The sequence below is a fragment of the Macaca fascicularis genome, chromosome 1 (assembly GCF_037993035.2).
Source record: "Macaca fascicularis isolate 582-1 chromosome 1, T2T-MFA8v1.1".
NCBI lineage: Eukaryota > Metazoa > Chordata > Mammalia > Primates > Cercopithecidae > Macaca > Macaca fascicularis.
Window position 1 is genome coordinate 106,166,509 of NC_088375.1, and position 18,421 is coordinate 106,184,929.

Below are 18,421 nucleotides of genomic sequence, written 5' to 3' on the forward strand. Positions count from 1 at the left end.
GCGCAATGGCGTGATCTTGGCTTACTACAACCTCTGCCTCCCAGGTTCAAGTGATTCTCCTACCTCAGCCTCCCGAGTAGCTGGGATTACAGGCATGTGCCACCACGCCCGGCTAATTTTGTAGTTTTAGTAGAGATGGGGTTTCACCATGTTGGCCAGGCTGGTTTCAAACTCCTGACCTCAAGTGATCTGCCCTCCTTAGCTTCCCAAAGGGTTGAGATTACAGGCATGAGCCACCACGCCCGGCCTGGAATGTTTTCTTAAACAGCTACATTTTGCACCTGTTTTCTCAAAGCTTCCTTCTTTACCTACCTGCATAAGATGCCTGAAATCTTTGCCCCCAGTCCACACTCCAGACCAATTAAGAATCCTTAAGAATGACTCAAGCAGGCATCAGTACTTGTAAAGCTCCCCAGGTGATTCCAATGCCCAACCAAAGTTAAGAACAGCTGAAAACCTCCCCCAACCGAGGGGCACAGTGAATAGGTCATAGGTGTGCCTATTATTCCTATTAGGAATTGGGACACACAAGCATCCTTTTACCCGTGTGTGCCATTCAAATATTGGGACTATGTTAAAGGCAGCACCCCGACTGTAGGAAGCAGTTCATTTGTTTGGATGAGATGAAGTTGTCCCTATATAACCTCTACCTCGGGCCAGTAGTTAGAGTGAAATATGTTTCAGTAGATGTTTGACAGCAAGTCTGCTTAAAGTAGATTAAAAACGAGTTATCTGAATGTTAAAATAAACCTCATTATCAGCAAAGAGCTGAGCTTCATTATCAAACTGAAGGGCATGTAATTAGAACCATGATATTGATGATGCTCACCCTGAGTGAGGGGAAAAAACCCTTACAATTACAGCATTAGATTATAAAAACTTCCTCTTTAATCAAGGCTTTTAACATGAACAGATTTCTTGAATAAAATGGAAAGTTTCCAGTACACTGAAACATAAATCCACAAGTCACCATACATACAACACCCGGCAGGAAAAAAACAAAAACAGCAAGTTTACATGATCTCTGTTAACAGCCATGGTCTCAAACTCAGATGCTTCCTCCATCTGCCAAGTGTGTTCTGGATACAGAGCACATCGTGGCTTCTGGGGTCACACTCAGCTGAGGCTGTGGGTCCACAGAGCACTCATCTGGCTAGACTATGGTGGTGGTGGCTCTACTCAAGAAGCAAAGCAGTTACCAGCACATTCAAACAGTGTATTGAACATCTTTTAAATATCAAAGTGAGAAACAAGAAGGCAACATAATAATATTATCAGAAAGATGTTAGGAAGTAAGGACAGCTGTGTAAAGCTTGAGGCTGAAAAGTAGCTTGCCAGCTTCATTTCTTTGGCTTCTTGGGTAGTGGGCGCCGGAACAGCAAGATGTGAGGTTCTGAAAGAGTGAGGGAAATCTAAGAGACAAGCGCACACCATTCTATGTACAACCTATAGTGTATTCCACTACCATCTTCCCAGCTATCACCCACTCAGATCTTTATAACTAAATAAAGACTTAAGCATATGGCCTTGAGAAGCAGACCCAGAAGTCTGGACTGTCTGCCAAATACAGAATTGTTAATATCAGTTCTTTTGCTATGTTTATACAGCCCCAGGGTGTCCTTTATTAAGTTTTGCCTGGCAGCTGGGTGTCTGGTGCCTTATCAATAAATATACTTTCCTTTGCTTATTTGGAATACATCCAAGAATGTTTTCTGATGGAGAATGAGGCAGGGACTATGACCAGGCTATATGTGGCCTTAAAAAGAATACCCTCTGATTGCATGGAAGATTACAGGAGGTTTTTTAGTGACAGGTTGTCTCTGAACTTCCCAGATATTTTAATCTTATTTTTGGTCACTAGTTTTTTTTTTTTTTTTTTAATCCCCCATGACTAGAGGGGGAAGAAACCAGTAAACTATTTCCTATCTCCCTATTTGGGTTATACAATCTTATTCCTTCATTCTCTCAGTGTAGCAGTTCTATATGGTTGTTTTTAGCCAGTGCACTGACCTGGTTCATGGATCATATAATGGACCCATCCCTGACTCTGCTGAACGCCAAGATTCCTCCATTCAGATTCAGACATCAAATGAGTTTTAGGGACCAGCTTGGCTATGTCCTTGGGCAGCATGACATGTCTGTAACAGAAACGGAGAAGTGACGAATTTGTTAGTACCAGATATAGTCTCAGACAACTGCCTGTTTACAAGGCCAAGAAAGGAAAGAAAAACTAGTTTCTGATGTCAGAGTTTATATAATTTTATTGTGGGGTAGCAGCAGCTAGAAATACAGGCTATGTTATATAAATTCTGAGAGTATATGAAAAATACAAATTAGTGAATAATTCCAGTGAATAAGCACTTAAGTTCCAGGCACATTTTCTCTGCCTTCATGGACCTTATAGTCTTCTAGTTGATTGCCTACAATATAATGGGAGCCCCACGGAGCACACAGTGTTAATAATTAGAAGGAAGGAAGAGAAGTTATTCTGTGGAGAGGAAACGCCTTTTATGGAGTACTGTGTGGACAAGTCATCACAAAGGATGAAATGAAATATCCTTTAAAATCTAAGCCAGGCAGATCGAGACCATCCTGGCTAACACGGTGAAACCCCGTCTCTACTAAAAAATACAAAAAACTAGCCGGGCGAGGTGGCGGGCGCCTATAGTCCCAGCTACTCGGGAGGCTGAGGCAGGAGAATGGCGTGAACCTGGGAGGCGGAGCTTGCAGTGAGCCGAGATCCGGCCACTGCACTCCAGCCTGGGTGACAGAGCGAGACTCCGTCTCAAAAAAAAAAAAAAAAAAAATCTAAGCCAGGCATGGTGGCACATACCTATAGTCCCAGCTACTCGGGAGGCTGAGGCAGGAGAGTAATTTGAACCCAGGAGTTTGACAAAGATACAGTATGAAGTTTGAAATCTTTGATTAAAATACAGAATAGGCCAGGGGCAGTGGCTCATGCCTGTAATCCTAGCATTTTGGGAGGCTGAGGTGGGTGGATCACTTGAGGTCAGGAGTTTGAGACCAGCCTGACCAACAACGTGAAACCCCATCTCTACTAAAAATACAAAAAAAAGAGCCGGGTGTGGTGGCATGCACCTGTAATCCCAGCTATTTGGGAGGCTGAGGCAGGAGAGAATCCCTTGAGTCCAGGAGGCGGAGGTTGTAGTGAGCTGAGATCTGGGCAATAGAGTGAGATTCCATCTCAAAAAAAAGAGAAAAAAAAAAAAAGACAAAAGGGCTGCAGTGCACAATGGTTGTGCCTGTGAATAGCCACTGTACTCCAGTCTGGGCAATAAAGCAAGACCTTGTCTCTTCCAAAAAAAAAAAAAAAAAAAATCTATCCTGAATCTTATCTTCCTAATTCTGGAGGGATGTACCTTGAGACTTTTTTTGGGAAATTCCGTGCTTTTCTAACCAAGGATAAGTCTCCCTTCATGGCAAAGAAATTATTACCCTGATGTGACTCAAACTAATCCAGATAGTCTTCATCATGCTCAGTGAAAATGTACTAAGTTCTCTCTCTGTGCTAGTAACAGTGGTTTCCCCCCCATTCTCCTAAAAGAAAAAATTCTAGTCCAAATATATGAAAACAGCTCACATCCTAACACCACCCTGGCACAAAATTTGGCTTCAATACATAGACCAAAAAACCCCTCTTAAACCAAAATGCCATTGCCAAGTTAAAAGTTTCATCTTCTAGGGGATGAAATGGTGATTCCTTCCCAGCTCTGCAAATCTCTTATAAGCACATACAGTTTTAAGTTAGTTTAGTTCAGATGTAGAGGAAAACAGCTGAGGAAAAGACAGTTAATTATATCAAAGAGGATCTGGAGTCGTCTTGGTATAAAGATGATTATATATGTGTCAATGCACATCGAGTTCTCTGAAGACCTAAAGCCCTGAACTAGGCTGGGTGAAGAGACAAGAAAAGCAAGTTTTCATTTTATGTTCTCCATCTGAGGAGACAAGATAACAAACCAGGAAGTGGTCTTAATTATCACAATGTAGATTAGCATAATGCCAACATTTTGGAGTCCTGTGTCTTCCCTTATTCCCAATCGAGATTATGCACTTGAAATTTATCAAACCCGAATGCTGTATCCAGTGCCAGGATTCCATCATCCCCACCCTTGGCAGATGGCTATCCAGTGTCTTCTAAACAATTTCAGTCAAGAGGTGCTTTCTCCCACATACCTTTTTCTTAGAGTCTCATCTCAGGCTCTGTCCTCTAGGAAGCTTTCCCCAACTTTCCCTCTTCCTTTTTTTTTCCTCTCAGTATTTTAAGTTTCATGTTCAAGGGTACGTGTGCAGGTTTGTTATATAGGTAAACTCCTGACTCGGGGGTTTGGTGTACAGATTCTTTTATGACCCAGGTACTAAGCATAGTACCCGACAGTTTTTTTTTCCCTGAACCTCTCCCTCCTCCCACCCTTCTCCCTCAAGTAGGCCCCAACGTCTATTGTTCCCCTCTTTCTGTCCCAGTGTTCTCATCTCCGACATATAAATGAAAACACGCGTATTTAGTTTACTACTGGTTTCGTTTTCAATGGTGGTGAAAGAGTCATCACACTGAATTGGCCTTTAGGACACTCCCCCGCCCCCACACCAAGCCCAGGGAAGAAGACCGACCGAAAGTAAGAAGTCAGCCTCTAAGGCGGTGGCGGCGGGGGTTCTCGAAGGGTGGGGTGGGGGGGGGTCCTGGAGTTAGCAAAAGTAGGGGACTGACTTTCTAGCCCCACCCCAACACCCGCGCACAGCTAGGAAGCCGCAGCCTTCGGGTCGCCAGTTCCCTCTCCTTATCAAGTCTCGTGTGCTCCCATCACACCCTGTAATGGCTCCTAGCAAAGGGTGTTATCACCTTTCTGGTGTTCGTCGGTATCACTCACAGTTTTAAGTTTGTGAACAGCAGAGACCATGTGTTATCCTTGCACTTTAGCAGAACACCTGAAACCTGTTAAGTATTCCGTAACCGTTTCCTTTGATAAAGGGCATCTATTAGACCCATATTAAGTATTTTCTCAATGCTCCTAGCCAGTTTTATTCCATTTCAGTCCCAAGCGGTCCCTTTCCTAACACAAGCCAGACAACCATGCCCCTTGTCTTTTTCACGAGTTAATAAGCAATATTCAACTCTCTCAGCGCTACTCTCGCATTAGGGACGCGAGGAAACTCCAAGCTCCGCTTTTGCTACGTTCTCCCACTGGATTCCACAGGATTACTGTAAAACTAACAGTTTCTACAAGGCAAGTTAAGTTTGCCCAATAAAGTTCAGAGAATGATCCAGAAACCCTCATGGGTGTGGGTGGTCAGTACTCTAACCACGCCTACCACTCCCTCCTCTCAACTGAGGGCAGACTCCAAATTCGCAACCACTTTATTGTTTTATGAGAGGCTCCCACCTCCGCGCATGCGCCTTACGCCTTCCACCAATATCACACCCTTGCCCGTTCACATCTCGTACGCATGCGCCAATTCTATCGCCTCAGTTCCTGTTACTAATTGCTTGTTTCCTCAGCGGTCAAAGCTCACGACCTCGCTGTTGCCCCCGCGCCAGCACTAACCGATACTCAAACTCCTCGTCGTCGTATTTGTCCGAATAGTAAATCTGTTTGTGCGACATGATCGCTCGGTTTGCTAGCCTTCAGCCCCGCGCCGCCAACCTCCAAGCAACTCCCAGCAGCACGCGCTCCCACCCACTTTGGCCTCGCTTTCAAACACGCCGCCCGCACTTCCTATTGGTCCGTTTGGCTCAAGGCGGGACAGCTGTACTTCCAAGCCTCCGATTGGCTTAGATTTACTTCTCTTGGGTCCTTATTGGAGGGCAGTTCTTACGTTTCTCAAGAACGAGCGTGGGTCGAAAGTAGGCGTCTTATTGGCCACCACTACCTCTGTGCACGATTTCGCGCTGCCATTGGCTAACTCGGGAAAGTGGGAAGCGTGAAGGAGGGACCCTGAGGTAGAGGGTCAGGGGTTAGTGAGGCCGGAAGTGAGTGTAATAAAGTTTCTCCAGGGAGGCAGGGCCCGGGGAGAAAGTTGGAGCGGTAACCTAAGCTGGCAGTGGCGTGATCCGGAACCAAATCGGCCCGCGGTGCGGTGCGGAGACTCCATGAGGCCCTGGTGAGTCTTGACTTTTTTCTCCTTAGGTGACTCACTCTTCCACTCCGGAACCCCTCTCCCGGGACCCCACTTCCGGTCTTCATTTGTAAGTCCCGCCCCTGAGACCCCTCTCCCCGGAAGTCCCACCTCCCAACCTCTGGGGGCTCCCCCGAACCCCGACTTGATTTTTATTTTTTGTCTCCGACCCCACCCTGTAGCCCAGTTTTCCTGGAAGTCCCACCCCCAGACACGTTCCAAGCCCTACTACGTGAAACCCTTGGTTACTCCTTCCATTCTCCGAAACTCCGCCTCCTAGCAACGATCCTCTGCTAACTCCTGTCAAAAAGCCTATCTCCCAAAAGGGCAAAACCCTGCTCCTCAAAGAACGATTCGAATTTGTTGGAGCCACGCCTCTTCGGGGCTCCGCCCCTCCGAAGCCACGCCCTGTTCGTAATCCGTGTCTGACTGTCCAGAAAGCCTCCCCGCATAGAAGTCTGAAGTTCGCGTCCTGGCGGACCACGCCCCCTTACGAGCTTTGTGGGACCTGGGTCATCAGCTGTAAAGCCTTGTCGTCAATCCCTGAAACTCCACCTGCTTATATTTTCCTGTCCTTTGTCTTTTTTTGGGCTTTGGGATCAGTTTTCCGAGCACTCTCGTGCTCCCCCAGGTGGGAAGTCAAAGTTCCTATCTCTGACTGTGAAGAGTGAGATTAAAGGCAGCCGTTTTCCTTTCTTTCTTTTCTTTCTTTCTTTTTGTTTTTTTTGAGACAGAGTTTCGCTCTTGTTGCCCAGGCTAGAGTGCAATGGTGCGATCTCGACTCACCGCAACCTCCGCCTCCTGGGTTCAAGTGATTCTCCTGCCTCAGCCTCCCGAGTAGCTGGGATTATAGGCGCCCGCCACCACGCCCGGCTAATTTTTGTATTTTTAGTAGAGAGGGGGGTTTCACCATGTTGACTAGGCTAGCCTCGAACTCCTGACCTCAGATGATCCACCCGTCTCAGCCTCCTTAAGTGCTGGGATTACAGGCGTGAGCCACCGCGCCCGGCCCCATTTTCCTCTTTCTTAACCTCCTCCAAGGGTAGAACTATTTGAAGGGGCTGAACTTAGGGTTTGGCACCAGAGGGAGAGAGACTTGCTGTCAGACTCCCAGCCTCATCTCCTGGCCTTCCCTTCCCAGGACCAACTCCATCCCAGAAGTAGCTCTAGGCCTGCCTATCCATAAGTGGATAGGACCATGGATTTGTTGGTGTGTGGCATGTGGGTGTGACAGGAGCAAGTTTTCTACCAGAAAAACGGTGGTTTGGAGTGGGGGTAGATAATAGTGCCCTTTTTGTTGTTTGATTTTTTTCTTTTTTTTTTAAGGGACAGTTCAGTTGCTGCTTCTCTGTCTCTTCCCCTCCCCCTAACCATAGTTCTTGTCTGGGCATTCCTCCTGGCCCCGTTTGCCCAGCCTTCCCTGCTGGAAACATTCCTGAGGCTTTCGCCATTTCCTGCCACTTCCCACCCCTCTCCCCTCCTCCCAGTTGGGCTGAGAAGCCACATACAGCTTTTTCCCTACACCCAATCACCTTGACTTCCAGTAGGCAATCTCTTTTCTCCCCATGCACATTTCAACAGTCATACTTCTTTCTTTTCTTTCAAACGCCCACACCCGTTGGTCTTTCCCTGGCCCTGGATACTGCAGGCTCCCACAGAACATCTCAACAGATGAGGACATCCTAGTGTGTGTTTATGTGTTTTGGGGGTGTGAGGCTATAGTGGAATCCTTTCCTCATTCTCTCTATGCCCGAGAGCTGGCTGGAAAAGAAGTGATAAAATTCCTTCTCAGGATTGGCTGACAGAGTGACAAGGCTCTTCTGGAATGAGCACTAAGGGGAGATTTAAGAGTTAAGCACAGTATCTAACACACTTTAAGTGTTAATGTTGTTAATCAGGATAATTATCTATCTATATTTTAATCCTCTGAAGTAAATCTAAGGGCAATTCCAAGGTGAGCTTGGGTGAATACATTTTTTTTTTTTTTTTTTTTGAGGCAGAGTTTTGCTCTTGTCACCCAGGCTGGAGTGCAATGGCACGATCTCAGCTCACTGCAACCTCCACCTCCTGGGTTCAAGCGATTCTCCTGCCTCAGCCTCCCGAGCTGGGATTACAGGTGCTCACCACCACGCCCAGCTAATTTTTGTAGTTTTAGTAGAGACGGGGTTTCACCATGTTGACCAGGCTGGTCTCAATCTTCTGACTTCAGGTGATCCACCCGCCTCGGCCTCCCAAAGTGCTGGGATTACAGGTGTGAGCCACCTTACCCAGCGGGAATATGTATCTTTAACTTGTTTTTTGTTTTTTGGTCGCTTTCCAGCTTTGCCTATGGCATTCTCCAGAAGAGCAGTGGCAGGAAGCCGTGGGTGGCAGGAATGAGTTTGGGACTGTTCCCTGTGTCCAGCTTCAACCCATCTTCTCCTGACACCCCTTTCTCCTGTGCTTACTTGTTTTTTCTCCTGTTCTTATTGACACAGATGTGTCTTCTGATCTCTCTGTCCCTTCCTGGCCTGTCGTTTCTGCTTCTCTTGGAGAACTGTTTCTTCCACCTCCTCCAGCCAGGCTCCTCCCCTGGTGTGAGGGACACTGTGCTGTTTGGTGGGGCTTTGGGTCCTGTAAGAGGAGGGATATGAATTGGGGTGGTTTGGAGTGGGAGTGGGGACCTGATTGCCTCATTCTCACCCTTGACAGTGTGCTGTGTTAACAAGGCCTGTGGAAAGGGGAGAGGACAGTGCTTGGCTATGAGCCATGGGTCTTGGTGTGGTAGATGGCATACATAGAGAACAAGCCGTGACCAGCATGTCCTCTTGTTCCCCTCTTGCCTGGTAGCTTCCTGATGTACCATCCAGGTTGGACTTTATTCCCCTTTTTTCACCAACTTTGCTTCTCCTCTTGACCCTGCTCTGCATCCATTGGGACCACTTCCTTCCCATCCCCACTTCGCTAGCTCCAGTCCACAGCTGTCGTAGCAGAGGATGCTAATGGCCCAGGCTTACTGTATGGGGTAGTGGTTGGGGGTGGCCTGGGCTGGAGGGTGGGGAATTCGAGTGTCCAACCAGAACAGGAAGGGAAATGCTGAGCTCTGAGATCTCCTCCCTTTTCCACCCGCAGCTGCCTCTGTTTCCTCCCTCATTCCCCTCTACTCTAGCCTGGCTTCCTGCCCCCTTTGGCCTGCCTGTGTCCGGTTTCGAGTGACCCAGACCTCCTATCTCCTTTCTTTCCATCCAACTCCTCCATGCTTCCCTCCCACCCCCACTTTCCTTCTCCCCAGATTACTAGTTGTTTGTGTAGGGCAGGGGAGAGGAGCTTGGATAGCCCTACCCTCTGCTCCAGTCCGAGGTTGGGGCGGGGTGGGGGCTCAGCCCCTCTGAGCCTGTGAGTCAGCACTGTCCTCGTGATTGGTCTCTCCCTTTAGCTCTCCGCCCCTGGGGAGGAGCCAGGCAGCTCTGGGTCCAGCCTGTTCTCTTCTCAGCCAGAGAAGAGGCTCCACGTTGGGCGGGGATGGGGCCCGAAACTGTCTGGGTCTGAGCTGGGGAGCGGAAGCCACTTGTCCCTCTCCCTCCCCAGGACTTCTGTGACTCCTGGGCCACAGAGGTCCGACCAGGCTAAGGGCCTGGGAATACCCCCTGCCTGGCCCCCTTGCCCAAACTGGCAGGGGGGCCAGGCCGGGCAGCAGCCCCTCTCTCACCTCAGCTATGGATCTCCTGCCCCCCAAGCCCAAGTACAATCCACTCCGGAATGAGTCTCTGTCATCGCTGGAGGAGGGGGCTTCAGGGTCCACCCCCCCGGAGGAGCTGCCTTCCCCATCAGCTTCATCCCTGGGGCCCATCCTGCCTCCTCTGCCTGGGGACGATAGTCCCACTACTCTGTGCTCCTTCTTCCCCCGGATGAGCAACCTGAGGCTGGCCAACCCGGCTGGGGGGCGCCCAGGGTCTAAGGGGGAGCCAGGAAGGGCAGCCGATGATGGGGAGGGGATCGTAGGGGCAGCCATGCCAGACTCAGGCCCCCTACCCCTCCTCCAGGACATGAACAAGCTGAGTGGAGGCGGCGGGCGCAGGACTCGGGTGGAAGGGGGCCAGCTGGGGGGCGAGGAGTGGACCCGCCACGGGAGCTTTGTCAATAAGCCCACGCGGGGCTGGCTGCATCCCAACGACAAAGTCATGGGACCCGGGGTTTCCTACTTGGTTCGGGTGAGTGAACATCCTCCTTTCCATTGCCTCCCAGACCCCTCCAGTTCTTCTGCTCACTCCAGCTTGGCTGGAATTCTTTTTTCCTGCTGTTCCCCAACAACCCTGTTTCAGTGTTCTATTTCCTAAACCTTTCCCATCCCTTCCCCAATTCTGTAGCCCTTTCCCTTCCAGCTCTGCCTGGGCCCCCTTCCTTCTTTTGACTCCCCTACCCCCACCCTGCCATGCTTAGCACAATGCCCAGCATGGCAGAAGCTCTTAATAAGTGCTGGAAGGAGTGACTTCTTGATCCTTTCCTCCATTCTCCTCTCGCTTTCTGGAGTTGTTGCTCCATCCCAGTCAGTGCCTGTCAGTCCCCTCCAAACTCTCTCCCCAGTGCGTGAGGTCCTTCTAGCCTGCCTTTTCTTTCTCTGCTCGTTCCCTGTTGTCTTTCACCTTGGTTGTGGGATGTAGACACGGAAGAGGGCAGAACTTCTTCCTCTTTACTTCTCTTAGGGACCATATGGGCAAAGTCCTAGGGCCCTTTGTGAAGGGACTGGGGTCAGGGAGCGGCTGACCTGCTGTCCTCTCCTCCCTCCCCTTAGTACATGGGCTGTGTGGAGGTCCTTCAGTCAATGCGTGCCCTGGACTTCAACACCCGGACTCAGGTTACCAGGTTAGTGGGGAGGGAGTGGACTGTGGGAGTCCTGGGATTAGTGAGGCCATGGGAAAGGGCGGAGGGGAGTGGGTCACTTGGGTGCTGCTGGTTGGGGCTGATCTTTGGGTAGTAAAGGGGATTGAGAGAAAGCTGGGATAGTGATTCTGCCTCTTACTGAAAGGAGGCCCCTCTGGCCCGGATCCTCCTTACCTGTCCAGCCTTGGGAGTTGTGGGGAAGGTAGCAGAAGCAGCTGGCAGGTGGAGCTGGAGTAGCAAATGGGGGTAGATGGAAGGTTGCTGCTGCCTTTGGGAAGGGAATGGGACATTTGGTAGCTGGAAGGGGGTGGGGCTATACCCATTGAGGCCCTAACCCAATCAGCCAGGAAGCGGCCTCTCAGTGTCATCAAATATTAAAGGCCCTTAATTCAATCCACCACGACAAAGAGCCTGGAGTGCCCTGGGAGTCTGGCCTGGCTTTCCCCTCCCCCAGCTCTGTGGCAGCCCCAGTTGAGTGGGAGGCAGGCAGGCAGGCGCTGGGTCTGAGTACCCCTCTTTCCCCAGGGAGGCCATCAGTCTGGTGTGTGAGGCTGTGCCGGGTGCTAAGGGGGCGACAAGGAGGAGAAAGGTACTTGGGGTCCTTGGGGATAGGGATGCTGCTGGGAAATGTGGAGGGACAGTGAGGAGGCAAGTGTGGGGCATGTGGGGAGAGGGCCAGGAGACAAGAGTATGGTTTGTCTGTGCTGGGAACCCTCACCTTCTAAGACCCTGGGCCCTACCTTAGCCCTGTAGCCGCCCGCTCAGCTCTATCCTGGGGAGGAGTAATCTGAAATTTGCTGGAATGCCAATCACTCTCACCGTCTCCACCAGCAGCCTCAACCTCATGGCCGCAGACTGCAAACAGGTTGGTGGAGGTGGGCAGGTGGACCAGAAACACCGATGGGGGTGCTAAGGGGAGATCTAGTTAGGAGGCCAAAAACTAGGAAGAGGGCTTGAGAGCAGAAGACCAGTAGGGAAGGAGGAAATGAGGATATGGGATAAGGAACCCAGAGAATGAGACTGGGGCACCAGGGTTCTGGGCCCTGAGGCTGCCTGACACATGGCATTCCCTTCCTTCTCCATCCCCTCCCCTAATTCTCAGATCATCGCCAACCACCACATGCAATCTATCTCATTTGCATCCGGCGGGGATCCGGTGAGTTGGGGAACAGAGCAAAGGTGGTGGGAGAAGAGCAAGGGGCTAGTGATTGGGAAGACATTGATTAGAGAAGTGGGGGTGCTAGGACTGTGGGGATATCTGAAAAGGACTGGGTTTTAGGGGTCAGGAGTAAAGTGGAACTGTAAAATTTTCTGACCTTCCTCCCCAGGACACAGCCGAGTATGTCGCCTACGTTGCCAAAGACCCTGTGAATCAGAGAGGTGAGGCATGGTGGGGAGCACTGGGTGGGTCTGGCTGTTTGAGGTGAGTAGGACCTGGGGTCATTTGTACCCACTCTAAGTAGATCTAAGTGGGGGTTCCTGCCGAGGAAGATGAGGGCCCCTGTCTGTGCCTCCTCCCAGTGGGCTCAACTCACTGACAGCCTCTGCTGTGCCCTCAGCCTGCCACATTCTGGAGTGTCCCGAAGGGCTTGCCCAGGATGTCATCAGCACCATTGGCCAGGCCTTTGAGTTGCGCTTCAAACAATACCTCAGGAACCCACCCAAACTGGTCACCCCTCATGACAGGTGAGCAAGTGGGGAGAGTGTGGAGCAGCTTTTGAGACCAAGATTGGGAAAGGAGGGCTGTTCTTCCCACACTTGAGCTGAGAGGTTCAGGGAGGGAATAACCTGTGTGCCTCTGCTTCCCACTTCCTGCTATTCTTCTGTTTCCTGTGGCCCAGGAGCAAAGGCTTTTGAGGCCCTGCTTGCCGCAGGGCCAGCTTTTCTTGTTTGCTCATGGTGGAGCTGTAGTCCGGGGCCTCCAAGTTACATCTCTCTCTGGCTAGGTGGGATTTTCTATTCCCATTCCTCTTTCTTGCTCATTTCTCTGCTTGGCATTCTGTGTTTTCCTGCCTCTAGAAGCCATCAAGACTTTGGGTTTGGGAGGATATCTCTTTTCCCTGAGATTACAATCTTTCCCACCTCAGGCCTTGAGGGATAAGCAGTGGAGCCAGTAGGGATTGAATATTTAGGAGAGGTAAAATCTGGAGCTGGAGCGCCTCCCTGCTGACGCTGACACACACACGCGCGCACACACACACACACACACACACACACACACACACACACCCCATAGTGCTTCTGGAGCTGGAGCGCCTCCCTGCTGACACACACACACACACACACACACACACACCCCATAGTGCTTCCCTTCCTTGTTGGGAGAGAGCACAGAGATCAAGAGCAAAAGCATTACTTACTTATTTTGAGACAGAGCCTTGCTCTGTAGCCCAGGCTGGAGTTCAGTGGTGCAATCACAGCTCAATGTAGCCTTCATACCCTGGGCTTGAGTGATCCTCCCACCTTAGCCTCCTGAGTAGATGGGACCACAGGTGCATGCCACCACACGTGGCTGAGTAGTAGTATTTTTATTTTGGTAGAGATAAGGTCTTGCTATGTTGCCCTGGCTGGTCTTGAACTCCTAGGCTCAAACAGCCCTCCCTCCTTGGCCTCTAAAAGTGTTGGGATTATAGGCGTGAGCCATTGCACCTGGCCAAGGGGGACGAGCTTTAAAATCAAACCTGAATTTAAATCTGAGCTTAGCCGCCTTTTAGTTGTGAGACCTTGGGCAAATCTTTTCACCTCTGACCCTCATTTTCCTCATATGTAAAATTGGGGAAGGAAACAATACCTACCTTATGGGGTTGCCAGGAGAATGAAATGATTATGTATATAAAACACTCAGCCTCAGGCCTAATCCACAGTAAATACCCAATAGATGGCTGCTGTTCTATTCCCTCCTCCCCTCCTCCTGCCCACCACACATTTACAGCTACACCTTCACTGTCCTGTCCCTCAGGATGGCTGGCTTTGATGGCTCAGCGTGGGATGAGGAAGAGGAAGAGCCACCTGACCATCAGTACTATAATGACTTCCCGGGGAAGGAACCCCCCCTGGGGGGGGTGGTAGACATGAGGCTTCGGGAAGGAGCTGCTCCAGGGGCTGCTCGATCCACTGCACCTAGTGCCCAGACCCCTAGCCACTTGGGAGCTACACTGGTAAGTTGCTTGGATGGAGGTGGGCTGGGCCTAGGGTGGGAGTGGTTGTTTAGGGCTTCTGGTCTCACCTTATTTTTATCCCTGCAGCCTGTAGGACAGCCTGTTGGGGGAGATCCAGAAGTCCGAAAACAGATGCCACCTCCACCACCCTGTCTAGGTATGAAGGGAGCTGAGATGGACAGAGCCAGGGAGTGCTGGAGGCAGGGCTGGGGATCACTGTAGAACCTGTCTTTCCTCAGCAGGCAGAGAGCTCTTTGACGATCCCTCCTATGTCAACGTCCAGAACCTAGACAAGGTCCGGCAAGCAGTGGGTGGTGCTGGGCTCCCCAATCCTGCTGTCAATGGCAGTGCACCCCGTGACCTGTTTGATATGAGTGAGTGCTTGTCTTTCCTCTCTGCATCTCCACCTTTCTACTTGGTTCTGGCCCTTCTCCTGCCTATCTGCTCTTTCCTTCCTGACTTCCCTTCCCTGAAGTCTGGGTCTTGGGTGTGTGTTGTGTCTGCTACTTTCCCTCACCCTCTGTCTACACTTCCAGAGCCCTTTGAAGATGCTCTTCGGGTGCCTCCACCTCCCCAGTCAGTGTCCATGGCTGAGCAGCTCCGAGGGGAGCCCTGGTTCCATGGGAAGCTGAGTCGGCGGGAGGCTGAGGCACTGCTGCAGCTCAACGGGGACTTCCTGGTGCGGGAGAGCACGACCACACCTGGCCAGTATGTGCTCACTGGCTTGCAGAGTGGGCAGCCCAAGCATCTGCTACTGGTGGACCCTGAGGGTGTGGTGAGTGTGGCAGAGGTGTGGGTGAGGGGTGGCAGAAAGGAAGGTACAGTACCCTACAGTGTATCCCTGTTCCTTCCCTCATTGCTTTCTAGACATTCCCGCTAGGCAGCTCTCTGTGGGCCTCTCTTGCTCTTTAGGGTGTCTGGCATCTTCCTCCAGGGGCTCATCCCTTAGCCTGAACTGTGTTCTTTATAGTCCTGGCACTATAGGGCTGGGCGTGGTGGCCCACACCTGTAATCCCAGCACTTTGGGAAGCTGAGGCAGGTGAATCACCTGAGGTCAGGAGTTTGAGACCAGCCTGACCAATATGGTGAAACCCCATCTCTGCTAAAAATATAAAAATAAGCTGGGTGTGGTGGTGGGCACCTGTAGTCCCAACTACTCAGGAGGTTGAGGCAGGAGAATTGCTTGAACCCAGGAGGCAGAGGTTGCAATGAGCTGAGATCGCACCACTGCACTCCAGCCTGGGTGACAGAGTGAGATTGTCTAAAAAAACAAAACAAAACAAATACAGTCCTGGCCCGTCCTCAAATCCCCAAGCCTTATCAGAGCTAGAAGGCAGTCATCTCATCTGTGCCCATTTTTACAAATAAGGAAACCACCCCGAAGAGGTTGTGAGGCCCAATGTCACATGGTTAAAGGCTAGACACTGCAAGTTTCCTTTCGTAAGAAGATCCAAGGGCTTCTCCAGCTCCTCAGACTCAGGAGTCAGACCACTGTGCTTTCTCTTATCTGCACTGCCTCACTGTTCTTCAAAACTTTCCTTGTTTAGCCAGGTGTGGTGGCTCATGCCTGTAATCGCAAGATTTTGGGAAGCTGAGGTGGGAGGATTGCTTGAGGCCAGGAGTTCTAGACCAGCCTAGGCAACATAGCAAGACCTTATCTCTAGAAAAATAAAAAAAACCAAAAAATTAGTCAGGAATGGTGACACATGCCTGTAGTCCTACCTACCCAGGAGGCTGAGGCCTGATGATTGCTTGAGCCCAGGAGTTTGAGGTTACAGTGAGCCATGACTGCACCATTGCACTCTAGCCTGGGTGACAGAGACCCTGTCTAGAAACAAACAAACTTTTGTCTGTTTTCTACAGCAATCTCAGCCTCCTTTCCTCTTTTTCTTTTCTTTTTTTTTTGAGATAGGGTTTTGCTTTGTCACCCAGGCTGGGGTGTGGTGGCATACCCGGCTAATTTTTGTATTTTTGTTGTTGTTGTTGAGATGGGGTTTCGCCATGTTGCTCAAGCTGTTCTTGAACTCCTGGGCTCAAGTGATCCGCCTCCCTTAGCCTCCCAGAGTGCTGGGATTGCAGGCATGAGCCACCATGCCCAGCCTCCACATCTTTTTTTTGCACTGTGTATACTCTTCTGAGACATGCCAACTTTTTCCACATCAAGAAAAGGGTATATAGCTCTCAGCTTCACTCTTTCAGGGCTGATGTCACCTTTGCCTTTTCCCACTTCACTGACCTGTCTATTCCTGCAACTGTCTCTTTCTAGAGAAACCTCAATTATCAGGACTGATAGGCCACACTCTCCCCTACCATTTTTTTCTCCTTCTTCAAGCCTCTTGTGTGTTTTACCCTCTTCCACCTTGGAGGCTGAGGTCTTATTTGACTCTTCACCTGAATTGACCTTCTTCCTTCCCACCCTCCCAGGTTCGGACTAAGGATCACCGCTTTGAGAGTGTCAGTCACCTCATCAGCTACCATATGGACAATCACTTGCCCATCATCTCTGCGGGCAGCGAACTGTGTCTACAGCAACCTGTGGAGCGGAAACTGTGATCTGCCCCAGAGCTCTCTTCCAGAAGATGCCCTCCAGTCCTTTCCACCCTATTCCCTAACTCTTGGGACCTCATTTGGGAGTGTTCTGTGGGCTTGGCCTTGTGTCAGAGCTGGGAGTAGTGTGGACTCTGGGTTTCATATCCAGCTGAGTGAGGGTTTGAGTCAGAAGCCTGGGGGAGAATCCTGCCTCTCCCCAAACATTGATCACCAAAGTATTAATGTACAGAGTGGCCCTTCACCTGGGCCTTTCCTGTGCCAACCTGATGCCCCTTCCCCAAGAAAGTGAGTGGTTGTCATGGAAAATGTCCTGTGGTGACAGGCCCAGTGGAACAGTCACCCTTTTGGGCAAGGGGGAACAAATCACACTTCTGTGCTTCAGGGTATCCCAGACCCTTCTCAACACCCCCACCCCACCATGTTTAAAACTTTGTGCCTTTGACCATCTCTTAGGTCTGATGATATTTTATGCAGAGTTCTTGGGCCCCTGAGTTCAATGACAGGGATGCCAACACCTTCTTGGCTTCTGGGACCTGTCTTCTTGCTCAGCACTCTTTCCGGTTTGGTTTGGGATAACAGAGGCAGGAGTGGCAGCTGTCCCCTCTCCCTGGGGATATGCAACCCTTAGAGATTGCCCCAGAGCCCCCCTCCCGGCCAGGGGGGAGATGGATCCCTCCCTTGCTCAGTGCCTCCTGGCCGGGGCCCCTCACCCCAAGGGGTCTGTATATACATTTCATAAGGCCTGCCCTCTCCCATGTTGCATGCCTATTGTACTCTACAGCCAAAGTGTAGCCCTTCCTGGAGCCTCTGCCCTGCCTCCCTTTCTGGCAGGGTGGGGTAGGGGTGACTGAATTTGGGCCTCTTGTACAGTTCACTCTCCCAGGTGGATTTTGTGGAGGTGGGAAAAAGGGCATTGAGACTCTTAAAGCAGTAGACAATCCCCAAATACCATCTGTAGAGTTGGAACTGCATTCTTTTAAAGTTTTATATGCATATATTTTAGGGCTGTAGACTTACTTTCCTATTTTGTTTTCCATGGCTTATTCTCGAGCACAAAATGGTAATCAATTATTACATTTATACATCACCTTTTTGACTTTTCCAAGCCCTTTTACAGCTGTTGGCATTTTCCTCGCCCAGGCCTGTGAGGTAACTGGGATCGCACCTTTTATACCAGACCTGAGGCAGATGAAATTTATTTCCATCTAGGACTAGAAAAACTTGGGTCTCTTACCGCGAGACTGAGAGGCAGAAGTCAGCTCGAATGCCTGTCAGTTTCATGGAGGGGAAACGCAAAACCTGCAGTTCCTGAGTACCTTCTACAGGCCCGGCCCAGCCTGGGCCCCTCTTTTGGCCTTGTGGATAAGGGACAGTTGACCGTTTTCATCCTGGACTCCTTTTGCTGTTGTTTGGATGTTTCCACGGGTCTCACTTATACCAAAGGGAAAACTCTTCATTAAAGTCCGTATTTCTTCTACCTCTGCCTCTTAATCCTGGGAAGCCTATTGTGTACGCCGCGGGCCCTTAGCTGCACAGCGGGGAGGCGGGAGGTCGCGGCCGCTGAGGGAAGCTGGGGGGTCTGCGGAGTTTGGGCGCGGCAGAGTGGGGCGTGTCGCGCCACCGTCCCCATGAAGATGTTGTGTCCGGGGGGCGGGGGCTGGCTCCGGGTGAGTCCAGGCAAGAACCGGGACTCCCCGGCGCCGCAACGCCGGCCCCCG

At 50.7% G+C, this 18,421-nt stretch overlaps 2 protein-coding genes across 15 annotated transcripts; one reads left to right on the forward strand and one right to left on the reverse strand.

Moving 5' to 3' along the window:
* Positions 1 to 868: 868 nt before the first annotated feature.
* CKS1B (CDC28 protein kinase regulatory subunit 1B) lies at positions 869 to 5,688 on the reverse strand. The gene is made up of 3 exons (XM_005541641.4): positions 5,565 to 5,688; positions 2,011 to 2,138; positions 869 to 1,393 (listed from the first exon to the last, which is right to left on the reverse strand). The coding sequence occupies exons 1-3, from the start codon at positions 5,621 to 5,623 to the stop codon at positions 1,341 to 1,343; spliced, it is 240 nt and encodes a 79-aa protein (XP_005541698.1). The 5' UTR covers positions 5,624 to 5,688; the 3' UTR covers positions 869 to 1,340.
* A 303-nt stretch (positions 5,689 to 5,991) lies between these two features.
* SHC1 (SHC adaptor protein 1) lies at positions 5,992 to 18,180 on the forward strand. 14 transcript variants are annotated; one of them, XM_073994457.1, is made up of 14 exons: positions 5,992 to 6,120; positions 8,827 to 8,984; positions 10,158 to 10,325; positions 10,907 to 10,977; positions 11,521 to 11,584; positions 11,741 to 11,860; positions 12,098 to 12,151; positions 12,324 to 12,375; positions 12,555 to 12,681; positions 13,955 to 14,153; positions 14,241 to 14,310; positions 14,393 to 14,527; positions 14,690 to 14,928; positions 16,578 to 18,180. In XM_073994457.1, exons 3-14 carry the CDS (start codon positions 10,161 to 10,163, stop codon positions 16,704 to 16,706), a joined length of 1,425 nt encoding a protein of 474 aa, XP_073850558.1. In that variant the 5' UTR covers positions 5,992 to 6,120; positions 8,827 to 8,984; positions 10,158 to 10,160; the 3' UTR covers positions 16,707 to 18,180. The 14 variants fall into 14 exon arrangements, with proteins under 14 accessions (XP_073850558.1, XP_073850564.1, XP_073850555.1 ...); XM_073994463.1 differs by having other exon boundaries at positions 14,396 to 14,527; XM_073994454.1 differs by lacking the exon at positions 8,827 to 8,984.
* Positions 18,181 to 18,421: the final 241 nt, after the last annotated feature.